The sequence below is a fragment of the Chiloscyllium punctatum genome, chromosome 9 (genome assembly GCF_047496795.1).
Source record: "Chiloscyllium punctatum isolate Juve2018m chromosome 9, sChiPun1.3, whole genome shotgun sequence".
NCBI classification, from domain to species: domain Eukaryota; kingdom Metazoa; phylum Chordata; class Chondrichthyes; order Orectolobiformes; family Hemiscylliidae; genus Chiloscyllium; species Chiloscyllium punctatum.
Genome location: NC_092747.1, coordinates 61,173,508 through 61,190,685, shown reverse-complemented (window position 1 = coordinate 61,190,685; position 17,178 = coordinate 61,173,508). Strand labels below are relative to the sequence as shown.

The window sequence follows — 17,178 nt, the reverse complement described above, 5'->3', positions numbered from 1 at the left end:
ATAATTGGTGAAGCTAGTCATCATTCATCTGGCCTAAACCACACACCATCCTTCGCTATTACTCCAAACCATGCACCGTTACTTAAGCACAGAAGGCAAAGAATTTAAATGTCTTACACATTTTATCCTTATATTAAGCTTAAGTTTTATTGTTAAATTATTGCTGATTATTCCTATCTTTCTTCTGTCTCCCATTATCTTTATTGTAATGGATAAAATTAGTTATTTGTTCACCAACTTTAACTGTGCTACTAATTAGCCATCAGGGTAGAGTTTGATTTTCTATGATCTGACAGGCAAAGGGTATAGGTGAACTGGAGGAATAAAGGTCCAACTGCTTTCAGGCTGCTGCAAGTTTTGATTGTTGGGGTAAGTTTCTGTCCTGAGAATAGGATCCTTGGATCCACTTCATTTTTCCTTATCATTAACGTTGTGTTTAATGATCTGCTTCTTTCATTTCTCTTACTTTTTATTTTTGAAGTGAGGAATCACATGACAAAGAAAGCTGGAAATACTTATCATTCAGTCAGCATCTGTGGAGCAACTGCAGTCAGTCGATCAATACTCCAAATCTTTCAGATTTATCCTCAGTACTGAATAGTTCCAGTTTTTTAAATTTTCTGGTCTCAGAATGGAGATCCAGTCTTTAGAAAATAACCTTGAACTGTGGTCCTATCCAGCTGTTCCAGCTGATGTTAAACATACCACATGTTTTGATGAAGAGAGTGAGGTTTTTCTGATGTTTTGACCAATACATGTCCTTCAACTAATACTAGTTTAGAAAAGGGCAATGCTTTACATTGCTGCTAATGGTCTATTGCTGACAAAAGATGGCTGGTGTATTTGCATCACAATACTAAGCCACTTCCATCAATTATTTTTAAATTACCGAATTAGTCTAGCCCAAGTGACCATTATGAGTACCACAGTAGCATCCATAGTGATCTACGAGCTTATAACTTTCCACTTAAGCATCAAATAAACCAAGTTTGATATCTGGTCAATTATCTGTTGGAACTGATCCCCTGTACTTTTATAAAACCTGCTGGATCCTCTTTATATTTAAACTCAGTAGAAAGAAAATTAAGTGGATTCAACAAAAACCTTGCAATCTCCCTTTCAGATTACAGCTTCAGTGCTGAAATTGAAAATCCACTGCAGTGTCTTTTATCTATAACAACATAATTGTTATTGTGTAACTGGGACTTCTGGTACTTTTGGGATTCCTGGTAATTTTCTGAAGGAATAAAGCCTCCGGATATGCTTCAGCATATATCACATCAAACTGCTGGTGGTGATATTGGTTATTCCTACTGCTAAAATCGCTGTCCAAATAATTGGGGGGATGATTCATTGATATTTTATAACCTAATGGTGAAGTCACCTGAGTGCAGTAAATCTGATATCTCACGACGATTATTCAAGGTTTTTCAGAAAGCTCACTAAAATCATCTAAGGTGTGTTGGACTGAGGTGGATAAGGTCAGAAGTGAGACGACACCAGTGAATTCACCAGGTCAAGGCTCTGAAAGCTTGTGATTTCAAATAAACTTGTTGGACTATAACCTGGTGTTGTCTGAATTCTACCTAAAATTATTTAAAAATCTAATATTCCTCACTCAAGTAACTGAAACACAATTGAGAATTCAGAATTGGATTATCTGCTACTTTTGGGCAGGACAAACTCCTGTCTTTTTCAGCTTCAGTATCACAAATCTCGAAATGTTATCAATAATGTTTCAAGTTACTAACTTGTTTATGGAATTGGAGATGTCCGTGTTGGACTGGGGTATGCAAAGTTAAAAATCACACAACACCGGGTTGTAATCCAACAGGTTTAATTGGAAGCACTAACTTTCGGAATGCTGCTCCTTCATCAGGTGGTTGTGGAGTACACGATTGTAAGACACATATTTTATAGCAAAAGTTTACAGTGTGATGTAACTGAAATTATACATTGAAAAATATCTTGATTGTTTGTTAAGTCTCTCATCTGTTAGAATGACCATGATAGTTTATCTTCTTTCATATGTAAATAGTGAAACCTTTCTTTAGAAGTTACATTCTCAAGTGAACTTTAACAGTTGGTGTCAGCCCAAACAATGTATTGGGTATTAGCACCTCTGTGTGCTGCTGTCTGTGCCATAATGTTTAGACTGATTCTAATCTAAAAATGAATTGACAGAAGCTTATATGGAGTCATGCAGTTTTTGAGCAAAGTACAATGTAACTCTGAAAGTACAAATTCACCCCACAAACTTAGATGTGCATGTGGGTGTGGGTGGGTGTGTGTGGAAGGGGAGCAGTGTGAGTGCCTGTGAGATAAAGTATGTGTGTGTGTGAGAGAGAGAGAGAGTGTAAAGGGGTCTAGATCTGTAAGAGGGTCCATGTGCATGTGTGTGTGTCTGTAGGAGTGTGTGTGTGTGTGTATACATATATAGAGTGAAATGGGGTCACCTGTAGTGTGACATGAACCCAAGATCCTGGTTGAGGCCCTCCTATGGGGACCGAACTTAGCTATCAGCCTCTGCTCGGCCACTTTTCACTGCTGCCTGTCCTGAAGTCCATCTCGGAGGATGGTCACCTAATCGTCCAAGGTCGAATGTCCCAGACCACGCATGCGCGCGCACGTATACACACACACATACACACACTTATACACACACATACACTCTCTCTCACAGACACTCACACCACCCCCACCTGCACCCACATGCACACATACACATATACATTTGTGGGGTGAATTTGTACTTGCAGTTACATTGTACTTTGCTCAAAAACTGCATGAATCTATGTAAGATTCAGTTAATTCACTTTTTAGATTAGAATCAGTCTAAACATTATGGCACAGACAGCAGCACACAGAGGTACTAATACCCAATCCATTATCGGGGTTGACACCAATTGTTAAAGTTCACTTGAGATTGAAACTTCTAAAAAAACGTTTCGCTCTTTACATATGAAATTAGAGAAGCTAACATGGTCATTCTAACAGATGAGAGACTTAACAGTCAAGGTATTTTTCAATGTATAATTTCAGTTACATCACACTGTAAACATTTGCTATAAACTCTGTGTCTTACAATTGTGTACTTCACAACCACCTGATGAAGGAGCAGTGCTTCGAAAGCTAGTGCTTCCAATTAAACCTGTAGGACTATAGCCTGGTGTTGTGTGATTTTTAACTTTGTTTACTGAACGTGTACAAAGCTTGCCTCCAATTTCTTTATACACAATACCATGATAGATCAAATGGTTCCGTTCTAATCTTCTAACAGGAACTTGCATTCGGGAAAATTCAGAACAGGCTAAAAAACGGAGAGAGCAATATTCCTAACTTCTGACCCAGAAACAACCCCAGGCACAAAGTTTGGGAATGAAGAGGAAGAGGCTTGTTTTGCTGGAATTTTATTCTCTTAACTTGACACCTGCTTTGGGTCTTTATCAATGAGGGTTGCACCTGCAATAGACATGCAAAAAGAATTTAGGGTATGAACATTTTCAAAATACTTGGGGTATCTGAATAAAGCTGCTGGGTGGCCTGGTGCATACTCGTGATGAAGGGCTCCTGCCCGAAACATCGATTTTCCTGTTCCTCAGATGCTGCCTGACCTGCTGTGCATTTCCAGCACCACTCTAATCTTGACTGGTGCATACTGCTGCAGACCACAGCGCACACAGGATCTATATGGGGGGGGCATGCAAATAAGTAATTGTTCTTTTATTGATGAGGGAGATTCAGAAGCAGGGAAGGAGTAACATTATTCTGAATAAATACTCCTATATTAGCTGGGTGTAAAATACAATAATGTTTTGTCCTGAGATTTTTTTAATTTAAAAAGTCAAAAATAAAGACAAGACGAATTAACCTATCCAGGGTAGTACTTAAATAGAAGCCTCAGAATAGTCATCAGGAATAGCACATGCAAAGACTTATGACACTTATTTAGATGTCAGTTACACTGCTGCATCCTCTTGAGGAGCTGAACAGCCTCTGGTAAAATTTGAGGCCATGTTTATCAGAAGCAAAGGAGCAATGCCCATTTTTTTGTCTGTAATGTGAGCATTAATCATCAGATATCATGGGCTGGATTAAAGTCACGGGTCGGAATCAGAAATGGGAGCTAATTTTCAACATCACATGACATTCCCACAGCAATTTTCAGTGATCCAGACATTAAAGCCCAGAGAGCAGGCTCTTATTAGAAAGGAAGTATAACTAATGGTCCACATTAGAAACGTCTTGCTTTGACAAGGTTTGGCCTTTTAATATTTTATGCTTTTTTCCAGCTACATCTCAATAACTAAATTTGATAAAATATTTCCTCACTGGTAGTCAGATACTGTGCAATCTCTACCACCACAAGATTTTCTAAGCTATTTTTGATAACTAGTAATAAAACATGAATACATTAATAAACCTACAGATCGGTTTGTTAATGGCTAATTGGTTACAATGTAGATCAATGTAAGGGGATGCTTTTTAGTGGCAGAAATATGCATATGAGACAAGGAGAAAAGGGGTCTTGGGTGCACATGAATTATTAAGCTTGTATAAAGCCTTGATTAGACCACAATTCTATGGAGAGTTCTGAATGCCATATCATAGAAAGGTCTTAATAGCTAAAAGATTTCAGACAATGATATTAACGCTGAGAAGTTATACTTATCAGAACAGATTGAATACGTTGCAGGTCTTTTCTATAGAAGGTAGAAGAATTAAGGGTGACCTCATATAGGTCTTTTGCTGAAGGTGGAGAATGTGGAGAAAATTTAAGACAGTTACCAAAGAATATAATCAGAAATTTAGGAGACATTTCTTTACCCACAAAGTGTCTAAACTAACTAGCACATTAAATGCTTAAGATGATTAGCATAGCCATATTTACAGGGCATCTAGTCAAATATATGAGGAGAAAAAGGAAGAAAAGATTTGGTTGATGGGGGTTAAAGGATAATGGGTGGAATGAGGCTGTATGGAGCATAAAGATTGACATGGGCCATTTGGGAACTTTAGCCTTTTTCTATATTGTATAGTGTATATAATACAATGGACCATAACTTGGTGCTGCAGCATTCTGCCTCCAAGCGGGACTGTTTCCTTTGGAGCTGTAAAATTCCTCCGTCTACTACTGGCTCGTTATGGGCTCTACCTTGGACCCTAAAGCTCGAGCTTAAATCTTTCCAATTTACCATCCTCCCAAACCAGTGAGCTGCAGTAAATTGCCTATTCGCTACTCATAACTCTCTGATGGTGTTCAAATGAGATCCAGAGTTTAATTCAGCTTGGTTCTGAGTCAGCAATGGATCAATACTTGGAGGAGTCATGCTACCAGAGTCATACCTATTTGGGGACAAGTCAAAATTTCCCTTCACTATTTTAAAAGAAAAATGATTTGGACACGCCAGTGTTGGACTGGAGTGGACAAAGTTAAAAATCTCACAACACCAGATTATAGTCCAACAGGTTTATTTGGAAGCACTAGCTTTCAGAGCTTGGTCTTACAATCTTATTCTCCACAACCACCTGATGAAGGAGCAGCGCTCTGAAAGCTAGTGCTTCTAAATAAACCTGTTGGACTATAACCTGGTGTTGTGTGATTTTTAGCTTTAACAAAAAAGTGAGCATTAGCAAATGTTTGTCAAAGTAGTTTTTTCTGCAAGCTTCAATCAAAGCCATTAACTATAAATAAAACATTCTTCATAAATTGCATATACACCACCAGAATCTAAAATGGTTCTCTCAAACAGTGATGGATGAATAAAAGATAACTGATCAATTTCTTTAGTTTGCTTCTTTTAAAACAACTGTTTTAACGTGTTGAAAAGAAAATTGTGGAGATAGAATACCATGTGGGTCCACATAGGGATCATGCTTCAACAGCTCATGAACTCAAACGCAGAAGTAAAATTCTTATGTTCTGCATTGCAAATGTTGTACTATCAAGTCTACTCATTATTTAACAATGGAACTAAGCTCCAGATATCTTTCCAGATTTAACTGAAAACATTTGAAAGATTCCTTAGAAAAATAAGTATGACCCAATATATACCTTCAATTTATACAGGCCAGAGGAAATGTGCCTCAATCAGGTACATATCAGATCCAAATTGCCAAGCAGAGGTGAATAGAAGTATTTTCCAAACCACCCGTTACAAAGCCTAGACCTACTAGCTCAGAGGTAGAGACATTACCACTATGTCACAATGGCTCTCTAGAAGTGAATGGATTTTATTGAATTTAATATGATCCAGTTGTTTTAGCCCTACTCTTTATGGTTTCTCCATATACCATGACACCTTGTATTGTTGCAACAAATCTTTCAGTCATTGTTTTTACATCTTTATGCCTGACTGCTGTCAATCAGTTCTACTGACACTTTATCACTGCTCCTTGTCTATTTCAGTACTGTGATTTTTGATGGGGGTAATTCTTTATGTAAAGGTACTAAAGTTCAAGTTGATGGTTGGAAATAACATATGGAAAATCATTTCAATTGAAATGATAATGCAGAAATTGTAATGAATGGTGTGATGCTATTCTGTATTGCTCTTGCAGTCTTGTGCTTTGAACTTTTTTAGCCAAAGAAAGGAATTTATTTGCACATGTTCTTGAAGTTATTATTTCTAGCATTGTTCTATGAGGAAGATTAACTGGTTTACCACCTAACATTTTGAAAAACTCCAGGATTAATATTTTGGAGAAACAATAAGAATCGATTTATTTCTCTGGAATAGTGTTAAATTTGTCTCTACACCTACAGGACATATGTCCTCACCAAGCATAAATATTTGAATACAGTCAAGTTTTAAAGTTAAAAATCACACAACACCAGGTTATAGTCCAACAGGTTTGATTGGAAGCACACTAACTTTCGGAGCGACACTCCTTCACCAGGTGAAGGAGCATCACTCCGAAAGCTAGGGTGCTTCCAATTAAATCTGTTGGACTATAACCTGGTGTTGTGTGATTTTTAACTTTGCACACCCAGTCCAACACCGGCATCTCCAAATCATGACTACTGTCAAGTTTTAAAATAGTGATGGAAAAGGATAGATCAGATCTAAAAGTTGAAGTTCTAAACTGGTGAAAGGCCAATTTTGACGGTATTAGGCAAGAACTTTCGAAAGCTGATTGGAAGCAAATGTTCGAAGGTAACAGGACAGCTGGAAAATGGAAAGCCTTCAGAAATGTGATAATGAGAATCCAGAGAAAGTATATTCCTGTCAGGGTGAAAGGGAAGGCTGGTATGTATAGGGAATGCTGGATGACTAATGAAATTGAGGGTTTTGGTTAAGAAAAAGAAGGAAGCATATGTCAGGTATAGACAGGATAGATCCAGTGAATCCTTAGAAGAGTATAAAGGCAGTAGGAGTATACTTAAGAGGAAAATCAGGAGGGCAAAATAGGGACATGAGATAGCTTTGGCAAATAGAACTCAGGAGAATCCAAAGGGTTTTTAGAAATATATTAAGGACAAAAGTGTAACTAGGGAGAGGAGAATAGGGCCCCTCAAAGATCAACAAGGCAGCCTTTGTGTTAGTCAACATGGCTTTGTGCATGAGAAATCATGTCTCACAAGCTTGATTGAGTTTTTTGAAGAAGTAACAAAGAAGATTGATGAGGGCAGAGCAGTAGATGTGATCTGTATGGACTTCAGTAAGGCATTCGACAAGGTTCCCCATGGGAGACTGATTAGCAAAGTTAGATCTCATGGAATACAGGGAGAACTTGCCATTTGGATACAGAACTGGTTCAAAGGTAGAAGACAGAGGGTAGTGGTGGAGGGTTGTTTTTCAGACTGGAGGCCTGTGACCAGTGGAGTGCCACAAGGATCGGTGCTGGGCCCTCTACTTTTTGTCAATTACATAAATGATTTGGATGCGAACATAAGAGGTACAGTCAGTAAGTTTGCAGATGACACCAAAATTGGAGGTGTAGTGGACAGCGAAGAGTGTTACCTCAGATTACAACAGGATCTGGACCAGATGGGCCAATGGGCTGAGAAGTGGCAGATTGAATTTAATTCAGATAAATGCGAGGTGCTGCATTTTAGGAAAGCAAATCTTAGCAGGATTTATACAGATTAGATTAGATTAGATTAGATTACTTAGATTACTTACAGTCGGCCCAACAAGTCCACACCACCCCGCCGAAGCGCAACCCACCCATACCCCTACATCTACCCCTTACCTAACACTACGGGCAACTTAGCATAGCCAATTCACCTGACCTGCACATCTTTGGACTGTGGGAGGAAACCGGAGCACCCGGAGGAAACCCACGCAGACACGGGGAGAATGTGCAAACTCCACACAGTCAGTCGCCTGAGGCGGGAATTGAACCCGGCAGTGCTAACCACTGTGCCACCGTGCCGCCCACCATACACTTAATGGTAAGGTCCTAGAGAGTGTTGCTGAACAAAGGGACCTTGGAGTGCAGGTTCATAGCTCCTTGAAAGTGGAGTCACAGGTAGATAGGATAGTGAAGAAGGCGTTTGGTATGCTTTCCTTTATTGGTCAGAGTATTGAGTACAGGAGTTGGGAGGTCATGTTGCGGCTGTACAGGATAATGGTTAGGCCACTGTTGGAATATTGCGTGCAATTCTGGTCTCCTTCCAATCGGAAAGATGTTGTGAAACGTGAAAAGATTTACAAGGATGTTGCCAGGTTTGGAGGATTTGAGCTGCAGGGGGAGGCTGAACAGGCTGGGGCTATTTTCCCTGGATCGTCGGAGGCTGAGGGGTGACCTTGTAGAGGTTTACAAAATTATGAGGGGCATGGATAGGATAAATAGACAAAGTCTTTTCCCTGGGGTCAGGGAGTCCAGAACTAGAGGGCATAGGTTTAGGGTGAGAGGGGAAAGATATAAAAGAGACCTAAGGGGCAACATTTTCATGCAGAGGGTGGTACGTGTATGGAATGAGCTGCCAGAGGATGTGGTGGAGTCTGGTACAATTGCAACATTTAAGAGGCATTTGGATGGGTATATGAATAAGAAAGGTTTGGAGGGATATGGGCCGGGGACTGGCAGGTGGGACAAGATTGGGTTGGGATATCTGGTCGGCATGGACAGGTTGGACCGAAGGGTCTGTATCCATGCTGTACATCTATATGGCTCTATGACTCTATAAGTAAGCATATATGGGATCACATCACCTGTTTTTCATTCCATTTGTATTCTCCTCCATTGTTCTTATCTGATCTGAATTTGACCCATGGGTTGTTATTGTAGTAATTGTCTTGCTGATTGGTCACATCTATGGACCTATGATTGGTACGATGTGGGTGATACTATTTTTGGGAATCTGTGGAACTGAGAGCCACATCTTGTCATGGCTGACCCCAGGATGGCTAGCTCTACTGAGGATAGCCACAATCTCCAAGAAGCTGCTGAACAATTGGAAGGTCCACCGAAAGATGTGAATGCAGTGATTGGACAATGCCCTCACAACCAGGCATGGGGTCTGAGAGGCAGGCCCTGGAAAGGAATGGGGCCTTGGGCAGGCATTATCACAGGAGGACCCCACTGAGGACCAAAGAACCACTGAACAGGAGGTCTCTCCACCCACCCAGACTCCTTGCCTCACATATTTCTCAATTTGTCCGCTCACCCTTCACTTAAAGCAATCATCATTTATACATACCATTTAAATGTACTATACATTCATAGCTTCACCTCAACAGCACTCACTTTGCACTTTTGAAAATCTCCGACAAAAATTCAACTTGGAAAGTAACCCAGCCAGACCAGACTGCTGCTACCTTTTCCTCTCCTAGCTGCAGCCCACTCATATCTTATGATTCGTCACATGAAAATTCTGTTTAAGTGCTACTCTCTACAGTACCCTCAGAGCTGATTACTTTAAATGTGAGATAGCAACAAGCGTTTCATCATTATCTGTCACTTATTCCTCATGCCCTTCACAGGCTTGCACCATTAGCTGGTCAGGTAAAAATTCTTGCATTTCCCAAAGGATAATGGCTGGGCTGTGATAAGGAAAAGTGGGTTCTGCAAGCTTGCACCATATTAGTAATTAAGAAGGAACTACAGAATGAGGGGGGAAGTGAGATATTAGAATGATGATTAGCTAGGAACATACTATCATCTTCAATGGATTCAGCCACACTAGTGACTGTGGCCTATTTCATGGCTGCTGTCATGGTGACAAGACCGTTACCTCCGTTGGGAGGGAGGAAGTGGCATCCTACTGGTTAAGTGTTGTGGTCTGCAGAAATGCAACATCTTGTCATGTAACAGAGGGAAAAATATATCACTGTGTGTGATGCAATGAGTAAGATGTGGTGTGCCTTTCCAAGTTGAATCTTTGTTGGAGATTTGCTTAGTGCAAAGTGAGTGCTGATGAGCTATGAATGTATAGTACATTTAAATGGTATGTATAAATGATGATTGCTTTAAGTGAAGGGTGAGCTGACAAATTGAGAAATATGTGAGGCTAGTGCCTCAGGAAATGACATTTTAAGTTGAATTCACTGACCTTGACCACTCATGTAAGGCCATTGAATTTCTTTTGCCACTGCTTCCAGGTCCTTGTACTACTATTATTGATCGTGACTGTTTTATACTGCCATTGCTTTTGCAGTGTCTGCCTGGACGGCCTCCTAGTCCCTTGTGAGTAGTTAACCTCTGTCCTCATGTCTGTCTCCTGGCACTGGGTCTCTTTTGCTGCATCTAAAATTCTCATGGTTCCCTCTCTGCCCTGTTTCATCATTAGTAAGTGGTCTTCCTGTTCACAATGATGTTGGCAAATAATTCCAACAGCTGTGTAGTCAGGATGCAGGATCGCAGGCCAGCTGTAAGAAGTGCAGGCTAGCTTTAAGATAATGCTAGGTCTCACAAATGGATCTCCTGATGAGGAGTACAGTCACTCAGAAATATATTTAGCACTGGTTGGCACAATACTGTAACTTATATTCAAAAGAGCATGAAGTTGGTGTGCTGCTCGCATAAAAGGGAATGCATGTAGATTAATCATCGACTTCAATCTTTGTGCCTACATTGGAGCCTTACCCTCCGTTATATTAACAGGGTACAGCAGGTTGTGGTTAGTATATGATAAAAACAACTCAGCGATTTTAGGCTGAACTTTGATGCACCCACAGAAATAGGTTTGGGACATGGACAAATCTTTAAATGTCCTTTAAATCTTCCCCACCCTTTCAACTAGTGGAACCACTAGTGTCAGAGCTATGACTGCAAAGCATCCTGTAGAGAGGCTGTCCCACATACATAAGGCCTATTAGTTGTGGCTGCACTTGTTTTTAACAATATCAGAATTTAGATTTCAGAGGGTACTCCATTTACATCAGCAAATGCCAGCTGTTTCTCGTCTGAGGAACTCCAAATGTCCATCTCACCTGTGAAACTCATGTGGCATTCCTGGTTCAGTGGTCCAAGAGACATCCTGATTATCAATTGTTTCTGCATAGGTTAGGCAGCTGGCTGGCACTTGAAAGCCTCCAAGGTCGGGCCTACATATGGTTCTGTGTTTTGGGGTCTCAATATAGGAGAATTCAGCCAATGAAGTCAAATTCCACTGTGCTAAGTTCTGAATTCAATAAATCAGAGAATTTGTGAACAAAATTGTAAGAGAAGTTTTATTTTCCTGGGCCCAAGGTAGGTGGCAGTATAAATAATGCCATCTCATCAGGTATTGTCTCTCTCCAGTTATAATTTGTTCAAGCCTTCAAACTGTAATGGACCATGTCCAACCCCTCCCTTTCCTCTCCAAAGTCATAGACTCAGAGTGATAGAGATGTACAGAACAGAAACAGACCCTTCCAACAGTGGCCTAACCAATGTCCTGTACAGCCACAACATGACCTCCCAACTCCTGTACTCAATACTCTGACCAATGAAGGAAAGCATTTCAAACATGTTCTTCACTATCCTATCTACCTGCGACCCCACTTTCAAGGAGCTATGAACCTGCACTCCAAGGTCTCTTTGTTCAGCAACACTCCCTTAGACCTTACCATAAAATGTATAAGTCCTCCTTGAATGTTTTTCATTACCTGCAGCTCCTTGTTGGAACCTCTCCAGTCGGTTTTGCTCTTGCTACTGCATTGAAGTACTCAAGTGAAAAGCAGCAGGTCAAGAAGAACACTCAGGAACACTCTCTCAGGGGCCCTAGGAATCTGCAATAAATGCTGCTTGCCCGTGCAATTACATCCTGCAAACAAACTGAAAAAAACAAGGAAATTAAAGTTCCAGCCTTGCAGATTCAAGTGTTCCCTTTATAGGTGTATTTAGATATTTTTTGCACTGCACGTTACGATGTGTTGAGGTATCTTTAAAACATATATGAGCAAACAATTCAGGAAAGTGCATATGCCATTAATTGTACATTGATTCACATCTCACCTTTTATAGAGAACCTGCCAAGATCTTTCAAATAGTCAGTACTGATGCATCTCTGTTTAGTGACATGAGAATATGCTAATAGTTCCAAAAGTATGATTCACTTTTAGTTCTCATGGTTACCACTAGTACTTTTTGCCAAGATGTCTGCTGGATTATACACACCACTATCAAAAATACCAGGGTGTTGGGCCTTATTTTGACCCAGACCTGTTTGACACATGTTCTTTTACTCAATGTCCAGTATTTCTATTATTGAGCATTTAATTCCCCAACAAGAGAAGGATAAACATGACATTGGTGAGGCCTCTTCTGGAGTACTGTATGGAGTTCTGGTCGCCCTGTTATAAGAAGAATATTATTAAACTGGAGAGGGTTCAGAAAAGATTTACTAGGATGTTGCTGGGAACAGAGGGTTTGAGGTATAAAAATGGAACGAAAAGGCTGGGTCTTCTTTCACTGGAGCATAGATAACGTGAATGACAAAAGTCTTTTCCCTTGAGTGAGGGAGTTCAAAATTAGGGGGCATATCTTTAAGGTGAGAGGAGAAAGATTCAAAAGGGACAAGGGGCAACCTTTTTACACAGAGAGCAGTTCATGTGTGGAATGAACTGCCAGAGAAGCAGATAGATGCAGGTACAGTTACAACATTTAAAATATATTTGGATAAGTTCATGATTAGGAAGGGTTTGGAGGGGTACAGGCCAAGCACAAGCAAGTGGTACAGGTTTAGTTTGGGAACATGGTCAGCATGAACTGGTTGGATCGAAACATCTGTTTTCATGCTGTATAACTCTGAGTTCCAAGCAGCCAGCAATGACAGTTTGACCTATCTAATTCCTGCAGCTTTTTAATTACTTTCAGAAGTTTCTAGCATTTAGTAATAACACATGATAGTACAGTAAGATGTTTTGTTAAAGGTACTTTAGAAAGCTTTAGTTTTTGTTTCAATTTATTCTAAAATCAAATTATGCAATTTCCAAGCAAACGATAATCAATCCTAGTAGAGTTTAATCACAAAATTTGCTCGTGAAGCAGTGGCCATCATCAGATATAAGACTCATAAAGGTGATTGTATTCCAATGTTGTGAACAGGGTGTTTTTCTGATGAAGATGTATGCTAATGTTTTCTCTTTTTAATAGTCTATTTTAGGAGTCCAATGTATAGTACAGAAGCAACTCAAAGCTTTTGTTACAGTTGAGCACTTTGGCCGGATTTATGGAGGAAGTGGAGCTGGGTGTCAGCCAAAGGCACAAGTGAAGAAGTTTGCAACGAATGGTTCAATCCTGGGCAAAGGGGTGAAATTTGCTGTGAGAGGTGGAAGAGTCAGCACTGATATCATTAGTGTTGCCAATGAGGATGGCAGGAGAGTGGCTGCTGTGTTAAATAATGCTTATTATCTAGAAAATTTTCACTTCACCATTAATGGTGTGGACACACATTATTTCATTAAACTGGGGCCTGCAGAAAGGGATCTCACTATTTTGGGCCTAAATGGTGGAAGGCGAACCCTAGAGAATGGAGTCAATGTTACTGTCTCTCAAATTAATACTGTTCTGAATGGAAGGACTAGAAGATACACTGATATAAAACTCCAATATGGCTTGCTATGTTTAAATACACGATATGGGACAACCATGGATGAAGAAAAAGCTCGTGTCTTGGAGTTGGCCAGGCAGCGGGCTGTTGCACAGGCCTGGAGGCGGGAACAGCAAAGGTTGCAAGATGGAGAGGAAGGCATCCGCTCATGGACAGATGGTGAAAAGCAGCAGCTACTGATCACTGGCAGGGTGCAAGGTTATGATGGTTATTTCATTAAAACTATTGAACAATACCCTGAACTGTCAGACAGTGTAAATAATATCCATTTCATGAGACAGAGTGAAATGGGCAAGAGGTAACAGTAAAGGACCATGTGCCAACCACTTTGCCAAAGACATCTGCTTATGTGGCCATTTTTCAGGCTGTGTTGTTACAATTATTTTTAAAACCGTTGCATTGTAATTCCTGCAACGTGCAGAGTTTTTCTTTTATTTCTTCACACATTTTGCATTGAGCAGAAGGTATTTTGCAGTAGTGTGATCACAGTGAATTTTTTGCTATTTTCTAATAATATGAGAACTGTGAGCTATGTTTTACAGTCAGTTTCAAGGTCAGAACCAAGGCACATTACTATTAAAGAAATGTGATCTCCCAGTATCTGCTTAAAAATTCAAAGAATTGTACTCTTTTGTTAATTCTTTGGGACTCCTTATCAAATGTATTTTGATGCAGCAAAGGACTACATCTGCATTTTATATCAGCATAGAAAGTAACAGCTCATGTGAGAACTTTCTTACGGTTCTGATTTTAATTTGAGACAACTTTCAAAGCTTATGTTTCTAACACTGTATTCTGATTGTGTAAATAAGCAAGGCTGTAAATATATGCAAATGTAGATAACTCCTAGAACTACAGCAGCGTCACTGTGTAGTCTTCAGTGGAAATAAATAAAAGGTTATTTTGTGTTTTAAATTTCTTTTACTTGATTTCAATCAGAAGTCATACTGTCGGTAAGTTGAGAGATTGAAAACGTTTTAGTTTGTATTTTTTAAATTGTGTGTCTTTTTATTGCTTCCATTTCTTTTCAAATATTGTTTTCAGTTTCATTTTTTTAAGTTTGCCTTTTTTATTAAAAGATTTTTAAAACCCATATTTCTTTTGTTTATTCATTAATTCTTTGACTCGGTCAATTTTTTACTTAAAATCACAATTCTATTGGATGACATTGTATGAAAAAATCCCATCTTTCACTTAACCAATGTAATCCGCAGCACCAAAAAAAAGTTACCGAAAATGTTTATTCCCTGCATCTTGCTGAGCCTGTTAAAGTGCCCATTTAACACTAATTATTGGCTACAAATAGTGTTATTGTCATTTTTCTTTAGGTTTTAAGGAAATGTTTAATGTTCTCTGAACTGCTCTCATAGGTGTTTAGGCATTGGACTCTATTGGTGCTTGTGTATTTATATACATACATGCATCACAATATTAATAACTTGTGATATTATTATTGTACCCAATGTGTTTTGACCTTAGGAGAAGCTTCATGATTATTGCTTTGTTGTTGTGCAATTAAAGCATCACAAACTCATTTATGTTTAAAATATGGCAGTTTATTTTGGGCATATTTTTCCAATTTGATACTTTAATGGGAAGTTGAAGTGATGTCACATACTGTTAAGTGAAAGTATTAAAGATCCCCAAGTTTGTTTATAACAAATAGTTCCTATTTATGTGTTCTTTTATATTTTTCTGCATTTTGTAATACATACTCCAACCATTTTGAGAGCATAGCACACCCTCTCTACAAAAGATTTAATGTCTCCTTCTAAGACGTGGATCATTTTGTGTGCATAACAAATAAAAACAGCTGTTAGCATACAGCGGGGGGTTAATCTTTGTATTTTTTTGATAGCTTTGGTTCAAAATTTACACTGATATATGAACTCATATTTTGAAGCATTACAGATGAGAATCCACAGTGAGAAAAATCACAGTTGAATATTAGGAACAAAAAAAAACTTTCAGAATATCTTCTCAAAGTATTGCATACAATTTAATCTGTTTTTCATGTTTTATTTCCATTAAGTATATGTTGTGCCACTTGCCCTTCTGGAAAGAGTAAGGATCATGTTTCCTGAGCCCACAGCTACTTTTATGTATTATCCAACCCGGATGGTAACTGATACTTGGTTTTCATGTCATCTTTATAAGATGCTGCGTAACACCTGCTTAACATTTTCCCATCAAAGCCGAAAGATTTATCGTATAGGAAACAATGGATGGAAGAATGTATCAACATCCCCCAGTGCATGGTGTTTTGGTGAACCAAGCACTGTGAGCCTTTGAATATATTGTTGAGAGTGACATTAAATGTTTTCAGGAATTAGACACTTCAGCAAGAATGGTTTCTCTTCCAGTGAAACTGTTTATTTGTATATTAGTTTTGAATTATCTCATAAAGCTACAAGTTGCAGTTTTAATTGAGCATTTAATCATGGTGGTATAAACATTGCAGCCTGTTTATTTAAGACCATGACTGCATTTTGTTTACAGTCGAGTTGTTATCGTGTTAGAAATCTAAGAATTAAACCAGTAGTTGTAAACTCTGAGAATGGTCATTGCTTTATAAAGTATATATGTTAAGTAATTTTACAATATAAGTATGAAATGTTGATTTCCAAAAAGGTAGCATCAGAATGAGTGGTTCTGTTGAGATGGTATACCTAGAATCAAAGGGCTCTTAGTGGCATTGCTAAGATGCATTTTAAAAATTCATCTTCATAAACATGTGAATGGACTGGTTTTGTAATTTCAAGGGCTTGGTTTAACTATTTTAAAACATGATGTGGAGGTGACTGTGTTGGACTGGGGTGGACAAAGTTAAAAATCTCACAACACCAGGTTATAATCCAACTGGTTAATTTGGAAGCACTAGCTTTCGGAGCTCTGCTTCTTCATCAGGTAGATGCAACAGAACAAGGCACGAAGAAAGCTGGTGACTGTTCAAAGGGGGAAAAACAGTCAGTGGTTGTTCCCCTGAAAAACATGTATACCGCTTTGGATACTTGAGGGGGACAACTTACCAGGGGTATGCAGTGGGGCCCAGGTCTCTGGCACAGAGCCTGTCCCTGTTGCACAGAAGGGGAGGGGGGAAAGGAGGAGAGTGTTAGTCATTGGGGATTCGATAAAGGCTCTGATAGAAGGTTTGTTGGGAACAAACGAGACTCACGGTTGGTGTGATGCCTCCC

The 17,178-nt window shown here is 39.3% G+C and overlaps 1 protein-coding gene across 11 annotated transcripts in view; it reads left to right on the top strand.

The window, feature by feature from the left end:
• tenm4 (teneurin transmembrane protein 4) overlaps positions 1 to 14,899 on the top strand; it is a 658,797-nt gene extending 643,898 nt beyond the window's left edge. For all 11 annotated transcript variants that reach the window (XM_072577672.1, XM_072577680.1, XM_072577676.1 and 8 more), the window contains one exon: positions 13,528 to 14,899. In XM_072577672.1, the coding sequence (XP_072433773.1) occupies positions 13,528 to 14,286 (759 nt within the window). In that variant the 3' untranslated portion in view covers positions 14,287 to 14,899. The remainder of the gene's footprint in view (positions 1 to 13,527) is intronic.
• Positions 14,900 to 17,178: the final 2,279 nt, after the last annotated feature.